At 37.7% G+C, this 24,986-nt stretch overlaps 2 protein-coding genes across 11 annotated transcripts in view; one reads left to right on the forward strand and one right to left on the reverse strand.

The window, feature by feature from the left end:
• PUS10 (pseudouridine synthase 10) overlaps positions 1-11,683 on the forward strand; it is a 66,505-nt gene extending 54,822 nt beyond the window's left edge. For 7 of the 9 annotated variants that reach the window (XM_033407241.2, XM_033407245.2, XM_033407243.2 and 4 more), the window contains 4 exons: positions 866-983; positions 4,479-4,621; positions 7,369-7,468; positions 9,576-11,316. In XM_033407241.2, coding sequence (XP_033263132.1) covers positions 866-983; positions 4,479-4,621; positions 7,369-7,468; positions 9,576-9,614 — 400 coding nt within the window. In that variant the 3' untranslated portion in view covers positions 9,615-11,316. Of the gene's footprint in view, positions 1-865; positions 984-4,478; positions 4,622-7,322; positions 7,469-9,575; positions 11,317-11,398 lie in introns of those variants that run through there. The other 2 variants (XR_007470780.1, XM_049695780.1) reach the window with 2 other exon arrangements.
• A 1,945-nt stretch (positions 11,684-13,628) lies between these two features.
• REL (REL proto-oncogene, NF-kB subunit) overlaps positions 13,629-24,986 on the reverse strand; it is a 42,931-nt gene continuing 31,573 nt past the window's right edge. For both annotated transcript variants that reach the window (XM_049695777.1, XM_004280659.4), the window contains 3 exons: positions 24,518-24,586; positions 23,937-24,008; positions 13,629-22,835 (listed from right to left, as the gene is read on the reverse strand). In XM_049695777.1, coding sequence (XP_049551734.1) covers positions 22,045-22,835; positions 23,937-24,008; positions 24,518-24,586 — 932 coding nt within the window. In that variant the 3' untranslated portion in view covers positions 13,629-22,044. The remainder of the gene's footprint in view (positions 22,836-23,936; positions 24,009-24,517; positions 24,587-24,986) is intronic.

Here is a 24,986-nt window from a genome sequence, read left to right on the forward strand (position 1 = left end):
CAAAATAACCAGTGAATACATGAAAAAATGCTCAACATCATTAGTCATTAGAGAAATGCAAATCAAAACCACAGTGAGATCCCACTTCACAAAAAGACAGAAAATAACAAGTGTTGGCAAGGATATGGAGAATTGGATCCCTCATACATTGCTGTGGGATTATAAGTGGTGCCACTTTGCAAAACAGTTTAGCAGTTTCTCAAAAAGTTAAATATAGAGTAACCATATGGCCCAGCAGTTCTACTTCTAGATATATACCCACGAGAAATGGAAATGTACATCCACACAGAGACTTCTGCATGAATGTTTATAGTAGCATTACTCATAATAGCAAAAAAGTAGAAACAACCCAAATATCTATGGATGAACAAAATGTGAATGTGGTATATCCATACAGTGGAATATCATTTAGTAATAAAAAGGGATGAAGTACAGATACATGCTACAACATGGATGAACCTTGAAAACATTATAAGGTGAAAGAAGCCAGACATCAAATACCACTTATTGTGTATTTTACAATATTCACATTTTAATATATGAAATGTTCAGAGTAGGAAAATCTATAGAGACAGAAAGTCAACAAGTGGTTGCCAAGGGCTGGGGGAAATGAGGAATGAGAAGTGATTGCAAATAGGTGCGGAGTTTCTCTTCTGGGGTGATGAAAGTGTTCTAAAGTTAGATTGTGGTAATAGCTGCACAACTCTGTAAACGTACTAAAAATCACTGAATCATTCAGTTACACAGGGGAATTGTATGTAAATTATATCTCAATAAATCTATTTTTAAAGAAAGGGAAGTTTGGGGCAAGTCTTGTCTGTATTTTATATATTCAGACAAACTTTCTTTTATTGTTTTTGTTTAGAGAGGCAATAGGTCATATGAAAGAAGGTGAAGAAGAAAAGACCAAGACCTATAGTGCCTTAATATGGACAAATAAAGCAATACAGAGGAAGGACATTGAATTCCTAGATGACATAAAGGTAGCTCAGTGCTCTAATTCTTTTATTTTTCTACTGCCTATAAAAGAGTCCTTTGTCTTCTCGTTTATTACCAACAAGTCATAGCGCATAGGCTTTGGGGACTGTGAGACCTGGTTCCAAATCTTGCCTTTGCCATTTACTAGCTAAATGACTGGGCAATTCATCTAACCTGTGTGAGAAGCAGTGTTGCTAGTGATTAAGAGTCTGACTCCAAGGACAGATTGTCTGGGTGCAAATCCTGCATTTCTTAGTTGTGTGACTTTGGACAAGTTGCTTAGCCTCTTTATGCTTCAGTTTTCTTCATCTGTAAAATTAGTTAGAAGAATTAAACGGGGTTAGCCATATAAACCTCTTAGAATAGAATCTGACACATAGAAAACACTCAGCAATGCTATTATTATATTTGGCCATTTGCAAAAAGGAAATAGAAAATAGAACTTATCTAATAGAATTGATGCTCAGATTAAGTGCATAAATAAAACATGTTGTAAATAGGGCTTCCCTGGTGGCACAGTGGTTGAGAGTCCGCCTGCCGATGCAGGGGACACTGGTTCGTGCCCTGGTCTGGGAAGATCCCACATGCCACGGAGCAGCTGGGCCCGTGAGCCATGGCTGCGAGCCTGTGCGTCCGGAGCCTGTGCTCCGCAACGGGAGAGGCCACAACAGTGAGAGGCCCGTGTACCGCAAAAAAAAAAAAAAAAAAAAAAGAGCAACTCCAAATGGCCAAGAATCATTTGAAAAGATGTTCCACCTCCAGATTGAAGTAACAATAAGACATCACTTTATTCTTCTGAGACTAAGAATACCTGTTGGTTGGAGGGAGGAGAAGGCTAGTTATATACATTTTCAGTAGAAATGTAAGTGTTTCAGCCTTTTTGGAAAACAATGTGGCAGTGACTGTAAAAATAAAAAATAGACTGGTCTTCTACCCAGTACTTCCACTACTGGCAGGACAAGAAATAAAACTCCAGTGCATAAGGATATGTGCACAAGGATGTTTGTTGACTTTGTTCAGAGTGACAAAATCAACAACAAAACTGGAAACAAAAGTGAATTTCCTTCAATAAGGAAATGGTAGAACACGTTGGAATATTATACAGCTGTTTAAAAAAACTAAAACTGCATGTGATCCCATTTAATTTACGTTATTGTGTGTATATATGCCTAAAACTGTTGGAAGAAAAGATAGAGGTAGGTCTACATCTAGGACTTGTAGGAACACCCATGATGTTACCGGAAAAAAGCAAGGTGCAAAATAACGTTTATAGTATGAGTGTTTTGGTGAAAACATACATGTCATTAACCTGCTTAGAGAAGTTTACCTATAAAATGAGGGGTGGACTAGATGATCCCCAGTGGGATCATCACTTCTCAGGTTCTGTGATTCCAAATCTAAGGCCTTCTGGCCTTTGGCCCTATTATCTAGGGTCTTTAGGATGATAGTTATGCTATAGACAGATATCCTTAAGATTGTAAAACAAATTTGTAAACCTCTATTCTGTCACATGTGTACATGTATACAGCTCATTTAGAATGCTGTGGGGAAAATAAAAACTCATTTTAAAAATAGATTTACAGTTTGGGAGTAGCCATAGAGCTGATTCAGAAATGATGCTGAAAGATGATTGTTATAGGTACACACTAAGTAGTGAAAGGGTCTGATTTAATGGCCCACTGCCCAATTGGACTGATGAGACTAGGTGACGTCTAATAATTTTTTTAAAGTGTTAGGGTTAAAACATTTTTCAGATACTCCTATTGGCATCAAAAATAAAAAAACTGAGTTACTGCCCCATTCTGAGAAAAGGTCACTTCAAATTTACCACTTGCCTCCTTTTTTTTAAGGGCAACCTACTTCTAAGGAAAAAAGTCACCTACGTGTGTTTCTGAAAATTCAGTATGGGGACATGAAAGCGGTTTCCTTTCATTTGCTAGACACAAGCAACCAAAAACGACACGCAAGTGTGTTGATCTGAGTGTTATGTTGGAAGCAGTGGTGCATCTACTAGCTCAGTTGTACCTCCATTGACTGCTCCTGGGTCAGAGTCCAGGGAGTGACTCTAGGTAAAGGAAACAGAGGGGAAGGGAACACCTTAGCGAGTCACTCCGTTAAAGGCCAGCTGGTTCCGTGCTCTTAAGTGGAGGCCATATCTTTATCGATTCTATAATAATTCAGCCTTGTCCTTTTTTTGGTCTTTTTGGCCAGAGTAATGTTAAACGTTGTGGAAACAACTTATCTCATCAGAACAAAGTGCTTCTAAAAATCAAAGAATTATAGAATCATAAGGAGGAGTCACTGACTCACTGCTCTGATAAAAGCAGTCATACCATTTCAAGTGTAGTCTTTGTCAGAACCTGTTCTTCTTTCTTGGTACAGAATTTGGTAGGGGGAGACCAGACAGAAATTTTTCTTTTCTCAGCATGGCTTTAGGCACTCACTAATCATGTAAATCAGGCAGGAGTTGTTCCTACAAGAAAGTTCAGAGGATTCAAAGTTCTTATGAACCTGAGTTGCTGGTTATGCCCAATATCTTTTTTTTTTTTTTCCCGATACGTGGGCCTCTCACTGTTGCGGCCTCTCCCGTTGCAGAGCACAGGCTCTGGACACTCAGGCTCAGCGGCCATGGCTCACGGGCCCAGCCGCTCCGCGGCATGTGGGATCTTCCTGGACTGGGGCACGAACCCGCGTCGGCCGCATAGGCAGGCGGACTCCCAACCACTGCGCCACCAGGGAAGCCCAACCTCTATTTCTTAATTTATATCTTGTGACATAAAAGGACATCTCTAATTGTGAGAAAAACAAGTCTTTGTCCCTAAAAACCTGAGTTGTAAAGAAACATGCAGTATTATTCTCAAGTAACCTGAACTGGGCTAACAAATATTGAGAGGTCCTGGCTTATTGTACACACTTATTTGTAATTATTATTTGGAAATACCACCCTAGACAGAGATGCAGCTGTTAATTTTCCAGATAAATCCTTTTGTATAACCAAAAAAAAAAAAATCCTGTGAGTAGGTATATGGCTCTCGCTAAAACATGGACACTGCCCAGGCACACAGGTGATGCTCATGTCCCACCTTCTACACCATTTCTCACCTCAGTCTGAAATCCCCACTATTAGGTCACTCTGTTGGGTTAGGGAAAAAAAGGTAAGAACATTATCTTTTAGAAGAGCTCTATTTAAAGGGCAGGATAAGACTCCAGGGTCCAATCAATTTGTTAATATTAGAGCAAAAGAGACCTTGGGTATCATTTACTTCAAAGCCTTTTTTTAATGGCATACTGGGGCCCAGAAAATGAGTAATTGTGGCCTAGGTTATAGGAAGTCTCACAGAGTCTGAACCTTAGAGGATACAATTTATGATAGTATTAGTTTCTATCCTGACACTGATAGATGGGGGTGCCTGTAGTGAGCCATGGATGAACAAAGGAGATGCTAAAATGGGCTTCACTGGGCGGCAAAGCTGACGCATGGTTATCATATCCTCCTCTAGGACTTAAAGATTGACCAGAAAACACCTTTACGGGTCCTTCACCGGAGGCCCCTGGCTGTGAGAACTCGCATCATTCACTCCATGGAGACACACTATGTGGATGAGCACCATTTCCGCCTCTACCTGAAGACTCAGGCAGGAACGTATCCTTTCACTGTCTGTGTAGCACTAATCTAACCAGAATCCTATTGGGAAAGTTCATGCTGCCCTAGAAAAGAGGTTCAACCTTATCTCGGAACAGTTCGGGAAAGGATTGGGCTGGAGAAGAATCCTTTTTTTGTTTGTCGTTTTTTTTTTTTTTGGTCTGGAGTGTTTTTACCCATTAAATTTGTGTTTTTCAAGATGACATATTAAACCATGAGGCAGCAGCGAATTCAATGTGAACCTTAAAATTTTTAGTGTCTCACATCATTCTGAGGTGCTGAGGGCATAGTAAGTGCTCAGGGAACACTTTTAATTGATTCATTCATCGATTCATGTCTTTACACATTTTGCAAGTCACATATGCATGACCACATTTGAGTCCTTTCAGCATTTCGAGCATTTGCCCCAAATGATTAAACAGGGATGGTAGATGGGAATGGCCCTACTTTACATGTAGACCATCACATTATTTGGCCACTGGCCCAGAACAAGAGAATAGTCCCAGTTTGATCACTTGTTCATAACTTACCCTGCTTTGTGTGGTTTTGTATCATATCTTAGTTGCTGGTTAAAATATATCAGGGAGCTGCCATAGTCTTAGCTTTAGTTTAGTTTTCAAAGGTGCTCCTAGTTTTTGTTTGTTTCTTGGCTTTATATTATTTTGTGATCCAATAGCATGAAGCATGAAACCTTCTAATTAGTATAAAACTAATGACATACTTATTGGATACAATAGAGGGAAAAATGTCATTTTAATCACCAAATAGCATTCTCACTATATTGCTATAATTAATCTGCCTCTCCTTTCCCATCAACCTTCTCTCCCCTCTTCTTTCCCTACTCCACCCCAGGACTGACTAAGCTGAAACAGGTACAGGTTATTTACTCCTAAAATCTTCTAAATTTTTGCAGTTTGGATCTATTTAGACCAGTGGGCATGGAGCACATTTGCCTATTGTAGATGGAATGTGGATGGAATTTCAAAGAAATCACAGATTTTAAAAACATATTTTTACCTAATTTCAGCTTTGGTTTTGGTGTGCTAGGAAGAAATGCGATGGTCTTATGGAGAAGCTAATGTCTTTTCAATCTCATTAACATATTTTTAGAACCAGCCATGTACATGTACTTAAGGCATTAGCCAAGAAAGGCTATTTGATAAAACTTTATTTTTTTATAAATTTATTTATTTTATTTATTTATTTTTGGCTGCGTTGGGTCTTCGTTGCTGCACGCGGGCTTTCTCTAGTCGCGGCTAGTGGGGGCTACTCTTTGTTGTGGTATGCGGGCTTCTCATTGCGGTGGCTTCTCTTGTTGCAGAGCACGGGCTCTAGGCACGCAGACTCAGTAGTTGTGGCTCACGGGCTCTAGAGCGCAAACTCAGTAGTTGCGGTACATGGGCTTAGTTGCTCCATGGCATGTGGGATCTTCCCGGACCGTGGCTCAAACCCATTTCCCCTGCATTGGCAGGCAGATTCTTAACCACTGCACCACCAGGGAAGCCCCTATTTGGTAAAACTTTAGATACCACGTGGTTATACACAGAAGTATGTGAATTTTTTTCGTATATTGCTCAGTATAATGAAGTAGTTCATTTGACTTATACCTCATAAAAAACATTCTGGACCTTTTAACTGGTTATTCTGGGGCTTTTTGGTCATCTCCCCTCATCATTGCTACTTAGAAGTAGCACTCTCTAAAGAAGTGAGAGAAAAAGGACAATTGTTGAGTAATTATGAGTTTAGCAAAGAAGACAGTTAATAGATAATTATATGCCTTATGCTTGAGTCAAAACATTTGGTGAAAGTATAGTAAACAAACTATCAGAAAGTGAGGAGGACATAATGTCAGCATATTATGGTGTTAACTTTTTATTTATCATCTGAGAATAAACTTTTTTATATTCAAATTATATTAATTTTTATACTAAGTGCTGCTTTATAGACACAACAATGCTAAATGAGTGTTTACTGAATGCTGGCAAAAACACATCTTTCAGATAAAATACTGTTAAGATTATAGTAGAGTTCTGTGTAAGGAGTGTTAAGGTAATCTGAATAATTCTAGGATCAGTCACTGACTTTGAAATTTTGAAGATCTATGAGGAAAACACACACAAAAAGAATTAGGTCTATTGCTAACCATGCAAGAATTGCAAACAACTAAAATTTACGTCCTTTGATGATCCTTCTGAAGGGCCTTCATCAAGTCTAAATTAATAAGTTCATTTTCTCTCCCATCCTGTTGCTGTTGTCACTGGGTCATGTTATAAGGAAAGCCATCATTGAGGTCGCTCTATGAGTGACCCTGTGAAAACCTACCATTTGGCAGCCGCCTACTGTCATTATCGAAAAATGATGAGACCAAAAAGATGACCCAATAGAATCTGTGGCAAAAAAGAAAATAGCTGAGGTTTTTTTTACTATAGTTAATTTAAAAAATCCATATTCAAACCTTGGCACTTGGAGATGAGCCGAAAGAAAAGTCATGACTCTTGGGAAGTTTGACATGGGCCCTAGGTCCCAGTGTTAGCTGCCAGGCTGGTAGGAACCAGTTTGCCATCCTTAGTTTATTTATTGCCATAGCTGTAATTTCTAAGACATACATCCCAAGTCATGGCTCAGAAATAAACTCCCTTTTATAACCTTTCTGCTTTTGTTTTGTCATTTCCCCTTCAACCTGTCAAATCTCATCAAACAGTTGGTGTTGCATGGTTATCTTCATTTTTTCCTTAAACAAAACCCAGCTACATTAAAGAGTTTGTACATGGAGACTTTGGAAGAACGAAGCCGAACATTTGCTCTCTGATGGATGTGACTGCAGACATTCTTGAGCTGGATGTTGAGGTAAACCATTTTATTGTGGAAATGCCTGTTTGCACACTGAATCAGCCAAGGTTATGCTTTTTTAGCATTAAACCAAATAGTACTATTCACTTTAATAGGTATTTGAAAACAGTCTAAATCTCACAGTAGCATTGAATTGCAGGGAGGGACTATCTTCAGAATTTTTATTTTTTAAAAAACACAAGGTCTCATTTATAATCCTTGCAAATATATAGCTAATTTACTAACTGTGCTTTACGTATGACATGAGATCTAAACCCTTAAACCAAGCAAGGAAATGAAGTTGTAAGTGCCCTTCATATATCCTTTGGACTCTCTTATAAAGAATTTAAGGCAGCCTCCTCAGAAACATATATTCAGGACAGGGATAGAAAATGGGATGAGCTAATTGTTATAAATAAAAGCAGTTCTATAAGGGTTCTGTGATGTGGTATAAGAGAAATTCTCTGCTCTTATAGTCTGAATTGAAATCAGATTACATTCTTAAGTAATTAGAAGAATGGAATGAATGGATCTTTCAGACAATTCTCCATAAACATTTTTCTCATTTGAGCATCAATAGGTATTGAGTCACGAGTTGTGCACTTTGGTAAATATCTGGTTAAGAACAGCAGCTTCCCCACACCCCACACAAAAAAAGGAATTTTTGCACTTGGGAATAATCTCAGTATAAATAAAAAGAAGTGGGTATAATTGCCTAGTATGAAAACAGCCATGGTAATCAAATGATCACTGGAATGTCATTGCTTTACCAGCACTTCTCTTGAGTGCGTTCAGATTAGATTTTATACACCTGTGGTACAACCAGTGCTAGCATCTTCAAGGTTGCAGGGAGTCTTCTTCGTAAGACTATCATTTTGAGGAAGACAACCTTCTCTTAAAGAAAATCCCAAATGCATTCATCTTCTTTGACCTTAATTCTTAGGACAGCTTAGGAGTGTCAAAGAGCCAAAGGCCGGGGTTTCTCAGCCCTGATTGTCCATTGCAATCACCTGTAGAATTTTTAAAACCCTACAAACATGCCTACCTTCCCCTGACCTCAACACATACAAGATTGTGATCAGTAATGTTTGGTTTTCAGGCTTGAGAAACCACCCACTAATTTATATATGGGTGTTTGTTTTATGGCTATATTCTGAAACAAAACCAAAGTATTTCTTGGCATCTGTAAAAGATACACACACACACACACACACACACACACACACACACTTATTTGGGCTTTTCTAATAAAAATTTCCAAATCTGGTAGTGACTCAGATTAATTTTAAAAATAATTTGTAGTAAATTATTTCAGGTTTTACACTTTAATTCTCGAAAAACTACATGGGTATGGTAGTTATTTTGTTTTTCTTTGTTCGTTTTTTGTATTTTTTGGTTTTAACTTCTAAATTAGGCCCTCTAGGGTAGTTAAGGCAAAGTGCAATTTCATACTTCTAATGCCTGGGACATGATTATTTATGTGGAGGCAAATAGTCTGCTACTGTAATTCCATTATGACTTAAAGATCAAGGTTTCGTTCTAGAAGTGCCAAACCAGGATGAGTAGAGATAGATAAATTCAATTTTAAGAGAAACAAAAATTCTGCTGAAGTGACATGCAAAGATCTCTAATCCTTTTCTAGTTACAGGTGATCTTTCATAACCATTTATTTCACATTTAGTTGCTAAGTTACAAACAAGATTATAAGTATATAGACTACTTGAGTACTGTTAAATGCAAGATGGGAAAATGAAAACAGTCAGAAGACTAAAAGTTCCTGAGACTTCTGAGGGAAAGTTGGTGTTGGCCCTGCATTATTTGCTACTTTTCCCATAAATAACATTTGAAAAATTTAAACATACTCTAGTCTTGTATTGACCAAAAGGTACAATTAATAACTGGCTGAGTAACCAAATACTCAGTGAATTCAGGAACAGACCTCAGGCCCAAGAATCCCAGGTCCTAGAATGGATTTTAGAGTGTGAAATCGTGGTGTTCAATGGCTCTTTTCTTCCAATGCAGTTTCTTCTGTTGCATTATATTAAAACTACTAGATTTATACAGCATTACCGGCAAATGCTTACTAGAACAATAATGCTTTAATGACTTGTTTTCTTCTTTCTAGTCTGTAGATGTCGATTGGCCCCCTGCTCTGGATGACTAGCTTTCAATGGGAAACAAAGAGTAGGGTTTTCCAGCAAAATGTGGACGTCCATTCAGCATACACTGTAAGATGGCTGTTTTTACCCACCATAACGGTGTCTTGGAAACCATTTGGATCATGTTGATCTATTTTTAAATTTGTTGTAACATCTCAGGATCTATGTACATGTATATTTTGTGTTGAATTGTCCTAAGGATGTCTTATGATTTTTCTCGTTCCTTCTCCAACCCCCCACAAGCCAAACTATGAATAATGAAATCATTCATTCAGAGAGGTACACAAACAGGATACATTCTCTGAAAATCTGAGAAGCTGTAATTTCTTTCAGCAAAATTGCCCTCCACAGGATAGATACCACTTTTTTTTGTTTTATTTTTGCGGTACGCGGGCCTCTCACTGTTGTGGCCTCTCCCGTTGCGGAGCACAGGCTCTGGACGCACAGGCTCAGCAGCCATGGCTCACGGGCCCAGCCACTCCGCAGCATGTGGGATCTTCCCGGACCGGGGCACAAACCCGCGTCCCCAGCATCGGCAGGCGGACTCTCAACCACTGCGCCACCAGGGAAGCCCAGATACCACTTTTTAAATCAGGTTTAAAATTTTTTAAATGATCTTGATAAAAGTTACATCTAGATTTATGCAGCACAGTATCCTTGTAATATTCTAAGATACCAAATGCAAATCTGACATCATTAATATTTTTCCCAGTAAGCTTCAAGCAAGCTATTACCAATAGAAGTGTGTTTTGGTACAATTTGTCACAAACTTTAATGACTCCAAGCTACTCTTTTGACAATCTAAAATTGTCAGTACATTTCCTGGGGGAGAGAATGTGAGACCTTAGGAATTGAGGCATACCATAAGAGACTTTCATAAATCTTTTAAATAAGGAGTCACAAGTGCCTTCAATGACTTCAATCCCAGGGATAAGATTTTGAAAAATTGACATTGCTAAACAAAGGTAAGCTGATATTATTCCAGAGTGCTTCAATGTATTATCCAATTTCAAACATCTTCATCAGGTAGATAGGGTATTATCTCCACTTTATAAATATGAAAACCAAAGAATAGAAGTGAACTGACTTATCTAAAATTGTTAGTTACTTCCATATCTAGGACTAGGACTGAAGTTTCCCGGTCTCTAGGGTCTTTTCTAATAAATCTTATTATTGAGCATCTGCTACATGAAAGGAGGCAACCAAGAATGTCATTTTAATGGACATAACCATGAGAATTGACTTTTGGAATTTAGATACCAAATCAAGCTTACAAAAAAATTGCCCAAGTAAATTTCACGTGAGCTCATATGATTACCATTTGTTAATTAATCATTAGTTGGTACTACGAAGAGGAAAAACATTAAAGAAGCAAAGAAAATGGATAGATCATTAAGAGAAAAGTTTCAGAAAAGAGTCTCATTCAAATTTCAGATTTAAGTGCAGTTTCCATCACCCTGATTCAACTTTCTGAGCTTATTTTGGAACACATGACTTGGATAGTATTGGATTATTCAACTTCCCATCTCTACATTAAACATGATTCAGAGATACTAAGTTGTATCATTCACCTTAAGAATCAGGAAAACAGTTTAACTGACATGAAGAAATTTCATATGTGAATAATAGCAAATAACTTTTTCATTATTTTCAATGCCGGTAAATGAGAAAGGGATAATAGAAATAAACTTGATAAAAAGGTAAGAACGTTTGTGTGAATGTTTCTCAGTTTGGGGGGAAACTTTGCTACAAAAGAGATTTAAATAATTTGGGAAATCGTCTTTTGCAGGTTTCTTTTTGGCTCAGCTTTGAATTTAGTGGATCTGCAAATGGAAGAATTAAGAATCTCCTTAGCAAACTTAAATTAGAAGACTTGTTTCTTAAATTTCTATTCCTGGGATTATACAAAATTTCAAGAGTAAGCATTAACTGCAAATACTTATTCCAAATATCCATATGAGACATAGGTTGTTAAAAATTAATGTAGGTCTTTATTTAAGCAGAACAGAAGACATTAAGTCATGAGAGTACTACACAGTTTAACTTTTGCCTATATAAAAATATTTTTAAATTACTTTTGTGATCTTCTATAGCTTATTTAAAAAAAAACCAAAAAACAAAAAACACTTAAGAGAAAGGGCCCTTTGTACTTTTAGTATCTCTTTGTCCCAAATATAGTCCGTGGTTTAGTTTAGGAAAAACACCGAGTACCTGGAAAAATGGGGAAAAAATTTTTTGGTAAAATGAAAAATTTCCCAAGTAAGGTAACTGATTTCATTTACAAGTTATATGAAATCAATTTAGAAGTTAAATTTCTATTTCCAAAGAGAAAAAGGCATCTTACTTAGATAGATCTTTTGGGGCTTTATTCTTTGATTTTTAAGGCCATATGAGAATGAACTTTGATGTAAGCTTTCCTGAGTTGATGTTTTTAAATGCTGCCCTTTATTATTATAGGGAAAATAAATTTTTCAATTCAATTTTTTCATTTTGAAATAATTTCAGACTTGCAAGAAAAGTACAAAGAATGTTTTTCCCAGAAATGTATCACCCTGAATGCATTAGTAATTCCTACAAACAAGGACAAATTCCGACAAACAAGGACATTCTTCTACTTCCTCACAATGTAACTATCAAAATCAGATTAACACTAACATTACTATTATGTAATCCACAGGACCCCCCCCCCCACCCCTACCCTGCTCAAATTTCACCAGTTGTCAAAAAATGTCCTTCATAGCCAAGGGATGATACTTTGTATTTAATTATGTCTCTTTAATCTTCACCAATCTGAAACAGTTTGTCTTTCCTTGACTTTCGTTACTTCAACATTTTTTGAGGATTTCAGGCCAGTTATTTTGCAGACTGTTCCTCATTTGGGCTTGCCTGATGTTTCCTTATAATTCGGTTCAGTTTGTACCTTTCTAGCAAGAATACCACAGAAGGGAGATTATCTTCTTGCATCTTCTCAGATGTCACAATTTTGATCACTGCAGTTACTGATGACTCGGCTTTGATCAGTTAACGAAGGTGGTGTGTGCCAATCTCCTTCACTTTTATAGTTACCCTTTTTTCCCTTTAATAAGTATCTTGTAGGGAGACCCTCAAACTTTCATTCACTAGTTTTAGCATTTATTGAAGATTTTCACCTGAATCTATTACCACAATGATTATCAAATGATCTTCTAATTCCACCATTCCTTTTGGCATTACACTGAAAGGTAGAGCTTTCCCTTCTTGTGGATTCATGGCATCCTATTTTATTTGATGGTTTATAATCTGTTACTGACATTTATTTTGATTTCTAAGTGTTGATGTGGCCAGTGGGTGCCCCTTCAAGATGGCTTTGTCCTTGTGGCATGTCCCCATCATTCCTAGAGCATGTTCTTACTTTCTAATACAAAGACATTCCAGGCTCATCTTGTATTTCATCTGCACCAGCCCTGGAATGGGCTATTTCTCTAAGAAAAACTGGTTCCTTTTCATGAGAAATGATAGAAAAAAGATCTGGGCACTAGGTGTGCTCACTGCTGTTGTGGCATTGCTGCTACCAAGCCCTCTCATGGCATGCATGCATGCACACACCCCTATATACTTATCTACATATATTGAAAATTATGAGTTTATACCAGTACTTCCGATTCCAACCTTCTTCTAGTTTTCCCCCTTTCCGCATTTGTAAGTCCTTTCTGACAGTGAGAAATCTAGGTCCATTAGCCTTAACATTTTCCTTAATAGATCATTCCCCCTCATAAGTAACCAATCTCCTGTTGCTGCATCCTTATTTCAGATCACTGAGACTCCCCTCCCTACTACCCTCAAATGTTCCCAGGCTCCACACTGTAATCCCACAACGGGCCACCATCTTTGCCCCCTGTGGCAATAGGTAACTGTACCTTGCTCAGAATAAGCAAATGACTTTTGTCCTGAATTGTTCAGGAAGGGAGAGAGACAGGCAGGAAATAAGTCAGGAAGGCAGAAAATGAAAATCTCTTTAAAAGGCATTTCAGTACTCTACAAAAATTTATTTTATTTATTTGATTTTTTGTGGTACGCGGGCCTCTCACTGTTGTGGCCTCTCCTGTTGCGGAGCACAGGCTCCGGACGCGCAGGCTCAGCGGCCATGGCTCACGGGCCCAGCCACTCCGCGGCATGTGGGATCTACCCGGACTGGGGCACGAACCCGCATCCCCTGCATCGGCAGGTGGACTCTCAACCACTGCGCCACCAGGGAAGCCCAAAAATTATCACTTTAAAGGACAGTTACATATGTAAGTATATTCAGATACAGCATTCCATAAAAATGTCTAATGTTTCTAAGCAACCAAAACTGCCTTTCTCTTTAAGGAGGATGCTATAAATACAAGAAAATCTTGATAATTTTAAAGTCAAACAGCAACAAATTTTTGTAAGGGTTTTAGAATTTTTTCCATTTATTATATTATCAAGAAAAAAATCACTGTATACAAGATATTACAAAAGTAATAAAATATTCTGTACAAAAGACATTTTGACATTTAAAAAATGATTTCAACTTTTAAGTATCACACTTAACATTAAATAATTGAACACTGAGAACTTTTAAAAATCATTTTTTTCAGTGCTTCCAAATTCATTACAGTCATTAAGAAGCATATACAAATAGAACAGTTAAAAAATAAAAATAGCAGTGCCATTCTTCAGGGATCTGGATTCATCATAGTCAACAGTATTTTTAAGTACATTCTTTTAAAATGGAAGTCATCTCCAAAAGTGTTCATCTGGTCTGAACCATGCATTTAAGAATGCCCATTACCCAAAAACTTTGTGTTTTCCTTTCCATCTCATCTTAAAGCTATCTGAACTGTGCGCCAGCAACCAATATTTTTAGCTGATTACCCAATAAAATCAAGTGTGTCACTAACGAAGTCTCCTGAGACTGAATTCCACAAATGGGGTCCCCAAACACTCCAACTTATTTTTCACTACATTTTATGCAGAGCTGTAATGTTCTGATTAAGGTTTAATTAGAAAAATAAGCAAGATGAATGATACCTTTAACAAAGTTTGTATTTTACTTATCTGCTGATATTCCTGAAAACTTGATTTACTGAAGCACCAACATTTTGTACTAATTACTGTGTATTACTGTTCACACATAGGTATTTAATAAATTTTTGGTGATTCTTTAAATTTTTGAAGTCCAATAGTAAACTGAAATTGTAGAAATAAGAGATTAAGAAAAAAGAGTATGATAAATGCTACTCCCTTTAAGTAGATAATTACTAGCAGGTACTTTTTTCTAAAGCCACAGACATTTAGAATAGAAAAAATATTTAGAAGAAATAATTCTTTAAAAATTGTATCTGTGTTTTATTAGTGAAAGTAGTGGTGACATGATTACTTTTGAGACTTTACTGATGTTAAGTTTGTACTTTAAACTCTGCTGAGATGTATTAGTTAAGATATTAATTTGACCAAGTCTTAGACAAACAAAGGCATAAAACTGGGTACAGACAACTCATACATTTATCTCTGATTCGCTACCCACTCCTGGGCTTATAATGTTAAATAGCATGAAATTTTGTATTATTTGTGATGCAAAAAGCACCCTAATTTTCCCCCTCTCAATCTCCAGAAACAAAACAGATCAGAAATCTTCACGTGGCCACTTCATTAGCTATGATGAGACTCCTTCTTAGGAAGATAGTCATAAAACTCCCAATTCATAGTCAATTTTGGCAAAGAAATTAAGAGTCATAGAATTTCAGAACCCGAAGTCATTAATTGACCTTGTCTTCACTATACCATAGGAAATGTTCTGGAAAGAATATGGCCAAATGAAAGTCCTCCATATTTGGGCAATAGCTAGCCACTCTAAAGAGGAAGTCATTCCAGGGTTCTTACTAAAGAATCTAATCCATAGTGATCTGTCACTCTGTGAACTGGAAGGAGTGTTTGGATTAGAGATTATCAGGGCCATAGGATATATGCATATGTTGATTTACTAACAATATTTGATTTGCATTATACAATTTACAGTGTTTCTTCTTATGCATTATTTTATTTAATACAACACACCTTGTGAGTTAAGTATGCTGGGAATTATCTGCATTTTATATCTGAAGAGACAGGCCCATAGAAAGTGTGATCTACTAAATATTAAATGACTTCTAAGTGGCAGAGCTGAAGATTCAAACCCAGATGTTCTGACTAAAAATTACTCTTTCCATTTCTCCATGCTATTTAACATCATACAGTAAGTTTTTAAATCCCTCAATAAATCAATTAATGATAGAAGAAATTATTTGGAGCTACTAGGCAGACTGGACCACCAATTCTAAGTCTCTCTTAACATGGACAGTATAATTAGTTTTTCTGAAGCATTAGGTTAGAAATTGACAACCCAGCTGTTTTTGTTCACTAAGGTTTTGAGTAGGGAAGCCCAGTTACCAATGTAAAAGGCCATTAAGATAGTAGGTTCTGATGACAGAAATCAGAATAGTGGTTTTGAGGAGTAGGTAGATTGGCAAGGGGCATGAAGGAAACTTCTGGGGAGCTGGAAATGATTATTTACATAAGTAAAAATTCATCAAGCTGCAAATTTAAAATTAGTCCACTTTATGCACTTTACTATATGTTATCCCTCCAAAGAAAAAGACTGACATCTTTGAGAGCAAGACTTTGTCTCATTCACCTCTGTGTCATTTCTAGCTCCTAACATGGTGCTTTGCACATTAGACATTCAAAAATGTGACTGATCACATGAATACTGGAGTTTCTGTGCAAGGGTAAGGTGCTGAGGGAATGCACCAGAGGGGAACTGAGATTAAACCTGCCACACAGAGAGAGGAGGAGTAAGGTCAGAGATATGAAACAGTCCTAGTAACTGTAAAATTTCTACGCAATACAGTTGACACTACAGGAGGCACAGGGTAAAGTACGTCACAAGCCTGGTAATCTTGGCATCGCGGCTTTTCCTGCCAGGTTAAATACCTTTCCCTTTAAAAACCATATCCTTGTCCACATTTTTTATAATCACACCTATGTCAATTTCACCCTTCCCTCTCTATCAGCACTACCATTTATTCAGCACCAACTGTGCCAGGCATTGCGCTAAGTGATGGAGTTCCAAAGGTGAACGAGAGAAATTTCATATAACTGTATAGTTCAGTGAGGAGTTCTGCAGTAGGGTGGGTATGTGTAAAGCTGTGCCTCAGCTAGGACCAAACTTCACAGAGAAGCCCCATCGTGAAGGCTGCTTGCTGTGGAGGTCAAGAGCAGAGGCAAAGTGGACAACATGCGAAAGGCATGGAGGCCTAGTGGCCTGAGAGAGTCTTCAAGGAATGCTAACTATGCAATACAGTGTACGGAAGAAGGGGTATTATTTTTAACTGGGGCAATACGGAAAAGAGTCTTGTTAGGGAAAAAGAATGAAGGCCTAAACTAAGAAAGCAGCAGGAATGAAGAAAGGACAAATACAAGAGATTTTCAGGAGGCAGACCCAAAAGGACTTGATAACTCTTTGAGTGTGAGGACGAAAGAGAATAAAATACCATTTTGAGGCTCCTATTAAATATCTTGGATGGTAGGGTAAATGGTAATGCCATTAATGAAAGTAGAGAATGCAACAGGAGCAGCCAGTTTATAAAGACATTCAGGTATCGTAAGAGAAAGCTGAAGCTTTCTTCTGAGCACTGATGAGGTAACCCAGGGGAAAAAAGTAGCACCAACTGAGCGCTGGGGATGAGACTCTGGAAAGAAAGTCAACCTCAGAGAGAGTATCTGAAGAGGGAGTGGTCGAGAGGATAGGTTATGGATAGGTCAAGCAGAGTGAGGACTGATAAAAAGACACTAGATTTGACAAGGGTGGGTGTCTCTGGTCACTTTTCCCAGAAAATCATAAGAAAATAGTAGGAGATAAAAGAGATAGGCTAAAGAATGACTGGGAAGTGAGGAAATGGAGGCTGAAAGCATTTTGTAAGTCTGGATGTGAAGGGAAGGAGCACGATAGTGGTAGGAAAGGTGTTTATCCTTTCTCTTTTAGGCTAGAGAAAACAGTTACCGTGTTTATACGAGAAAAGCACTAAATGGTAATATGAGGATACAGAAACAAGATGGGAGAGAAGGAAGAGGGATCCAGTATACAAGTAGAGTTTAGGAAGCAAGAGGTAATCTCCTCAAAACTAAAAGTAGGGTGATAAAAGAACAGATGAAAGTATAAATACATTTAGAGAAAAAGAAGCAGGTTACCAATTTTTTAAAATTATAAAATAAAATCTGTGATCAGTAAATAGCACCTGAAAAATGAAAAATCCTTTGGAAATACTCTGAACACAAACGTAGCCGGACCTTGATTCAACTTACATAGAAAAATAACCCCGCAAAAACAAGTCAGTTGTTTAATTTAAAGTATCCATTTAGATAGCCTAACAGTCAGTGTTTAAGCTAAGTGCTAGTTACTACAAAATTATACGATTCTGTATTAAAAAAAAAAAAAAGTTCACCATCTATAAGCTACTATCTGGAGATATCTTGGGTACATTTTTTTTTTTTTTGCTATGAATTTTTTTTTTTTTTACATCTTTATTGGGGTATAATTGCTTTACAATGGTGTGTTAGTTTCTGCTTTATAACAAAGTGAATCAGTTATACATATACATATGTTCCCATATCTCTTCCCTCTTGCATCTCCCTCCCTCCCACCCTCCCTATCCCACCCCTCCAGGCGGTCACAAAGCACCAAGCTCATATCCCTGTGCCATGCGGCTGCTTCCCACTAGCTATCTACCTTACGTTTGTTAGTGTGTATATGTCCATGACTCTCTCTCGCCCTGTCACAGCTCACCCTTCCCCCTCCCCATATCCTCAAGTCTGTTCTCCAGTAGGTCTGTGTCTTTATTCCTGTCTTACCCCTAGGTTCTTCATGACATTTTTTTTTTCTTCTTAAATTCCATATATATGTGTTAGCATACGGTATTTGTCTTTTTCTTTCTGACTTACTTCACTCTGTATGACCGACTCTAGGTCTATCCACCTCATTACAAATAGCTCAATTTCGTTTCTTTTTATGGCTGAGTATTGGGTACATATTTTGAACAGGGAAGAAATGCCTTCATGTTTTTTCTCCCTGGTAAGTTCTACTAAAGTATGTTATATGCTTATGATTTTTAAAGTTATACAACAGAAGTATTTCTTTTTGAAATCATAATTTCTAAGAACTATTAATGATAGTTAGGTGTCTTTAATCTTTTTCTTTCCAGACTATTCTGACCCCAAGTCTTATCATGCTCTCCTTCTCATTTCCCAGAATCATTCAACTCAGAATTTTAATTTTTATGACATTCACACATTCCCCATTTTGACAAAATTGACTAGCTTTAATCGTTCCAGTAAATTTATGGTTTGGTTGGATACTACACATAAGTGAAAAGACACATTGTTTCTAGCTAGAAATATGCTCAACATTTACGTACATTCTAGCTGTAAAATAAACTAGGTCTTTATCTTTAGCAAGTTACTTAGCATCATGATGATTCCATCACAATTAAGATTACTGTCCAAATTCTACAGTCATTTTGCCACTGGGATTACTTTGCTTTCAAACAATTTGGGTCACCATTATTAGTCATCAACCTGAATGTACATGATTCTGATATAATAAACTCAATGTCACATGAAGCAGAACTATAAAAATCATAAACATCTAATAATTAAAGCTATTCTTTCTTTCAAAAACCGAAGTTCTATTAGTAGTACTTTGAATGTTCAGTAAATATTTACTGAGTGCGTAACAGGAAGCAGACACTGTTCTACAAATGTGGGATTCAACAAAAACACAAAACTTTGCCCTCACGGAGCTTATATTCCAGTATGGGAAAACAAATATAAACAAACAAACAGTAAAGTCAGATCATGATAAGTGCTATGGACAAATGTAAAGGAGGGGAGACATGGAGTGTCAATGTATATATAGTTATGGAAGGCCTTGATCAAATAACAGTTGAGTGAGACTGAAGGATGTAAGGCATGAGGTAAACATACAACTGAGTTTATTTTACAACTAGTTCCCTTGTTGTGGAGCACGGGCTCTAGGCATGCAGGCTTAGTAGTTGTGGCTCACGGGGTTATCTGCTCTGTGGCATGTGGGATCTTCCCGGACCAGGGCTCAAACCCATGTCCCCTGCATTGGCAGGCAGATTCCTAACCACTGCACCACCAGGGAGGTACAAAGGGTCTGAGGCAGGAGTGTCCTCGGTGTTTTTGAAGAGGAGCATTGAGGCTAGAGTGCCTGGAGCTGAATGAGAAGGGGAAAATGGTAGTGAATGAGGGTAAGAGAGGGAGTGTGGGCCCGCTAATTTTAAGGATTTTGGTCTTTAAGTGACATGGCGAGCCACTGGATGGTTTTGAGCAAGTGAATATGATTTTATTTCTTTTAAAAATAATCACTGTGGCTACTTCAGGGAGAACAGACGGCAGGAGCACAAGTATGAAGAGAGTTTTTGGAGGCTATAATTCAATCTATGCAAGAGATGATGGTGGTCTGGAATAGGATGTTAATATCAGAGGTCAAAAGAGGTGGGCAGCTTAAGATATATTTTGAAGGTAGGGCCTACCAGATTTGCTGATGGATTGGATATGAGAGATAAAAGAAAAAAAAGAAGCAAAGATGACTCCATTGTTTGGGACCTGAGCAACTGGAAACATGGCATTGCCATTTATTGAGTTGAGGAAGACTGAAGGATAAGCAAGTTTGGGAGGGAAGATCAAGAACTCAGCTCTGGATGTGTTGAGTTTGAGCTTTAATTACATCTCTATGTAGAGATGTCAAATAAGCAGTTTTACACACACACATAAGCTCCAAGACTGGAGTTCAAGGGGTGGGTCTAAGCTAGGGGTAACATTTGGGAGTTGACAGCATGAAATTGGATGAGATCACAGTGATTTCGGACACATAACAAAGAGGACAGGTCCAAGAAAACTTCTTCCTCTTAAAAACATGGATGTAAAGTTAAAATCATAAGCAATTTTACAGGTATGGATCTAAATACTTCAAAATGTAGGGAACTCCCATACCTTGAAAGCTTACTTCAACTGCCTGCTGCCCAACTTAACATTTTAAAGAAATTTTGATTTACATGTAAATCTAAGAAACTCCAGAAAGCCTCAGAGAACCCCTTAGGGGTCACCTTGGCCCATTGGCCTCAAAAATAATAAGGAATTAATTTTTCCAATGACATAGCCATTACAGGTTTTACCTTAAATTTGCTTAAAAGCAAATATCAGTTAATTCATTTAACTAAGAATACATTAATACATTATAAAAGAAGTATAAAACGATGTAGCTGGAAAAACTGAAGGCTTGCTCTATTGTTCTCCTCAGTCTGTCCTGGGAAAATGTGGCAGGATTCTCATGCTAGAATTCCCACCACACACAGTATCAGATCACATGTTTCAAAAGAAGAAACAGTAAAGCTCTTTTAAATTTCTATTTTGGAATTTTCCTTTTATGACTTTCCAACTTTGTATTCTACATACCCAAAGTTGGATTTTTTTAATGGAAAAATTGATTTTATTCAGTATTTAACATGTCACAGATTCATCATACACTGGTTTACATAAATTTTCTTTGTATGTAGGATTCCACAATGCATCATAGCCTAGGAGTTCAGTCTGTGTGGATTAATCTACTTTTGAAGCAAAAGTCTTCTGTAAATGCTGGACTTTTTCTAACTCTTCCTGAAGTTGGGAAACGAGTTCATCCTTCTCTTTTAGCTGCAGCTTCAAGCACTGAGCATTCATCTTTTATATCCCAACAAATTCTCTGCCAGCAAAACAAGAAGCTCCCAAGACAAGACTGCCTGTTAGAGGAATCCCCTACATACCTGAAGTTATACTTACAGTTGACCCTTGAACAACACGGGGGTTGGGGTGCAGACGCTCCGTGCAGTGAAAACTCTGTGTTTAAAACTGTACACTCGGGCTTCCCTGGTGGCGCAGTGGTTGAGAGTCTGCCTGCCGATGCAGGGGACACGGGTTCGTGCCCCGGTCCGGGAAGATCCCACATGCCGCGGAGCGGCTGGGCCCATGAGCCACGGCCGCTGACCCTGCGCGTCCGGAGCCTGTGCTCCGCAACGGGAGAGGCCACAAGAGTGAGAGGCCCGCGTACCACCAAAAAAAAAAAAAAAAACCGTACAGTCGGCCCTCTGTCTCCATGGATGTCTTCTGCATCCATGAATTCAACCAACCTCAAATCGTGTAGTACTGCACTACATATTTAGTGAAGAAAATGTGAGTATTAACTGGACCTGCCCGCACAGTTCAAACCCGTGTTGTTCAAGGGTCCACGATATACTGTAGTATAGTCTTAGAGAAATATATAATGTTGTATTTATAAAGGTAATATCAAAAGGGTTACCTTTAAAGGGATTTAATTCTTCAATCACCATTTATATCTTACAAGTTAACCTGAAAAAATTCGAATGCAAATGAGTCACTCAATTGTTCATTCTGCATACTGCCAATACCTGAATACTGACTATTTTGAACAAAACTATGACTGTTTGGATTAGTACCGTTTGATGGTCCTGACTCATTTATCATACTGTTATCTGCACAATTAAAGTCAGATCCCTCAAATGCCTCTGACTGTGAAACAAAAGCAGTAGTACTAGAACTGGCGACTGCTGACATCCTGGAAGAGGACATCTGATGGAGCTGTCTTAAGTCTCTTGGGTCTAACACTGAAGTACAGGCAGGATTTTCAAGATTCATGCTCACAAGTCTTGGATTATCAGTCTCCCTCATGCTGTCATTACTGGGCGTTATCATGTTCACAGGGCAATTAGGCAGCATGCTGGCATCAGAAATACCATATAAGTCAGCTGGTGACACGGATGATGCTTCCATTCTGCCTATGTCATTAGTATTGTTATAAATGCAAGCATTAGACACATTCAAATCACTCACAACAGACATTTCCAGGAATGGTGGGATAACTTGTGAATTAGAGGAAAGCGTCCCTGTCGAAAAACTACTCAGTGAATTTGTATTGACTGAACGTGAGGTGGCGTGGGCCACTGATGACCAGCTTGAAGAAGGCTGAGGTACCATTGTGGGTATGGCCGAAGCATGATGTGGCAATGCACTGGAGATGGGCGCAGATGAGGAATAGTAGGATTCTGCTTGACTTGAAACTGGCCCGGACGTTTCTGTCAAAACTGCACCATGCGAAAACAAGACTGGTTCTGTGGGGGAGGAAATGTATTTGTACAAAACGGAAATGAACAAAATTATAAAAAGCATTACTTCTAAATTAAAATTACATAAACACATAAAAAATTTTAAAGGAAACCAATGTAACACTTCAAATAGAAATGTTAAATAGCACTAAAAATTATTACGAGTCCAAAATTGAATTCTTTAATACTAATTGTTTTACAAATACCTATAAAATAATTTTGGTAAGTTACTTTGGCATTGAAAATTTCACTCCAGTTAAATGTGGAAATCTAGCTTCTGAGGCCCTATAAAGGTATTTTTGAAATGTGAAAGATAAATATCAGAATTTCAGTTAATGGGCCTCTAAATATTCAAAATCATTTCATATTCTCCTCTTTAGGAGAATATGGAGGGATGGAGGAAACATTCATTAGGGATGACTTAAAAATCTACATAAATTTCCAAGCTATATTAAGATACTACTCACTCCAAGGTACTACAAAATTCCCAGTCAGAAAAAAAATGAACGAGTCTGTATTTATTTACATGTTATATGACTGCTGTACATATTAAACCAAGAAAAAGCTCTGATTTAAGAATGTAAAAAGAAAAAAAGACTTCTAATTAACCCTGGTTGAATGATCTAAACCAGAATTTGGCAACTTTTTTTTCCATAAAGGGCCAGAGAGTAAATATTTTAGACTTTGTGGGCCATATAACCTCTGTTGGAACTACTCAACTCTGCTGCTATAGTACAAGAAAAGCAGTCATAGACAATATGCAATCAAATGAGCTGTGTTCCAGTAAAACTTTACAAATAAATAAATAAAGATAGGCAACTGGCCAGATCGAAATCATTTCTTCCACGACACACTGTAATTAGTAAAATTACCACCATATGAATGAAATGTAATTTCTCAAACAATAAATCCCCAAAACATAATCATAGTTGCCAACAGGTCTTTCGGAAGCTGAGATCAATTCATTCAATATTCATAGCATAAAAAATATGTAGGAGTGGAATAAATCAAAGAGGCAGTTTTCATTCCTAAGAATGCAATTCCAATATACTGTGCAAAGCACTGGTCTCTCTAATCACAAGGAATACTCTATAGGGAATAAAATACCTTTTTTGATGAATCTTCCTTCTCCAGTTGATCCTAGGGGACTAGGTCTAGGTCTTTCAGGAAAATTAACTCCTATGATAAATTTTTTCCATTATTAAATGTAATTTGAAAAACAACAGTATATCAGTTAAAATTTGAAAAACTGAATAAAGCAAAACAAAACAAAACAAAACAAATTTACTTAAATACAAATCAATCCAAAATGTTCAGGGACCTCCCTAGTGGAGCGGTGGTGAAGAATCCACCTGCCAAGGCAGGGGACACAGGTTCAAGCCCTGGTCTGGGAAGATCCCACATGCCGTGGAGGAAATAAGCCCATGCACCACGACTACGGAGCCTGCGCTCTAGAGCCCACGAGCCACAACTACTGAGCCTGCGTGCCACAACTACTGAAGCCCGTGCACCTAGAGGCTGTGCTCTGCAACAAGAGAAGCCATTGCAATGAGAAGCCCGCGCATTGCAACGAAGAGTAGCCCCCACTCACCGCAACTAGAGAAAGCCTGCGGGCAGCAACGAAGACAAATGCAGCCAAAAATAAATAAATAAATTTATTAAAAACAACAATGACAAAATATTCTTACCACAATCCTGCCACAGTTTCTGGAAAAGGAGAGTTGTTTTTTGTTTCTTTGCTTTATTGCCATATGTATCTGGTTAGAAAGAAACCGAGAAAACGTGATTCATCATGGGATTATGCTTCCTCTCCTTTAATAAATATACAGATGTTTTACTCCTACATAGAAAATGCTTTAAATAAATGTACATAAGATGGATTTATAAGTGTCACAAACTACATCCCAAGTCAGTAATAAAGGATATTTTTCTTAGTAAAAAATAGTTTATAATATTCATCTTGTTTTCTTATAACACCCGCAAGTCACCAATGTCAATTAATGCAATAATGGCAGATAAGGACCAAAATGGAGACCACTTTCTGAGTGGCAAGTATGCCATCTATCAAGAGGGCACAATAAGGACCAAAATAGAATCTCAAATGTAAAACAAATTTTGATAAACAGTTTAGAATACTTTGAAATTATTCCAGATACC

Source organism: Orcinus orca, chromosome 13 (assembly GCF_937001465.1).
Source record: "Orcinus orca chromosome 13, mOrcOrc1.1, whole genome shotgun sequence".
Taxonomy (NCBI): Eukaryota; Metazoa; Chordata; class Mammalia; order Artiodactyla; family Delphinidae; genus Orcinus; species Orcinus orca.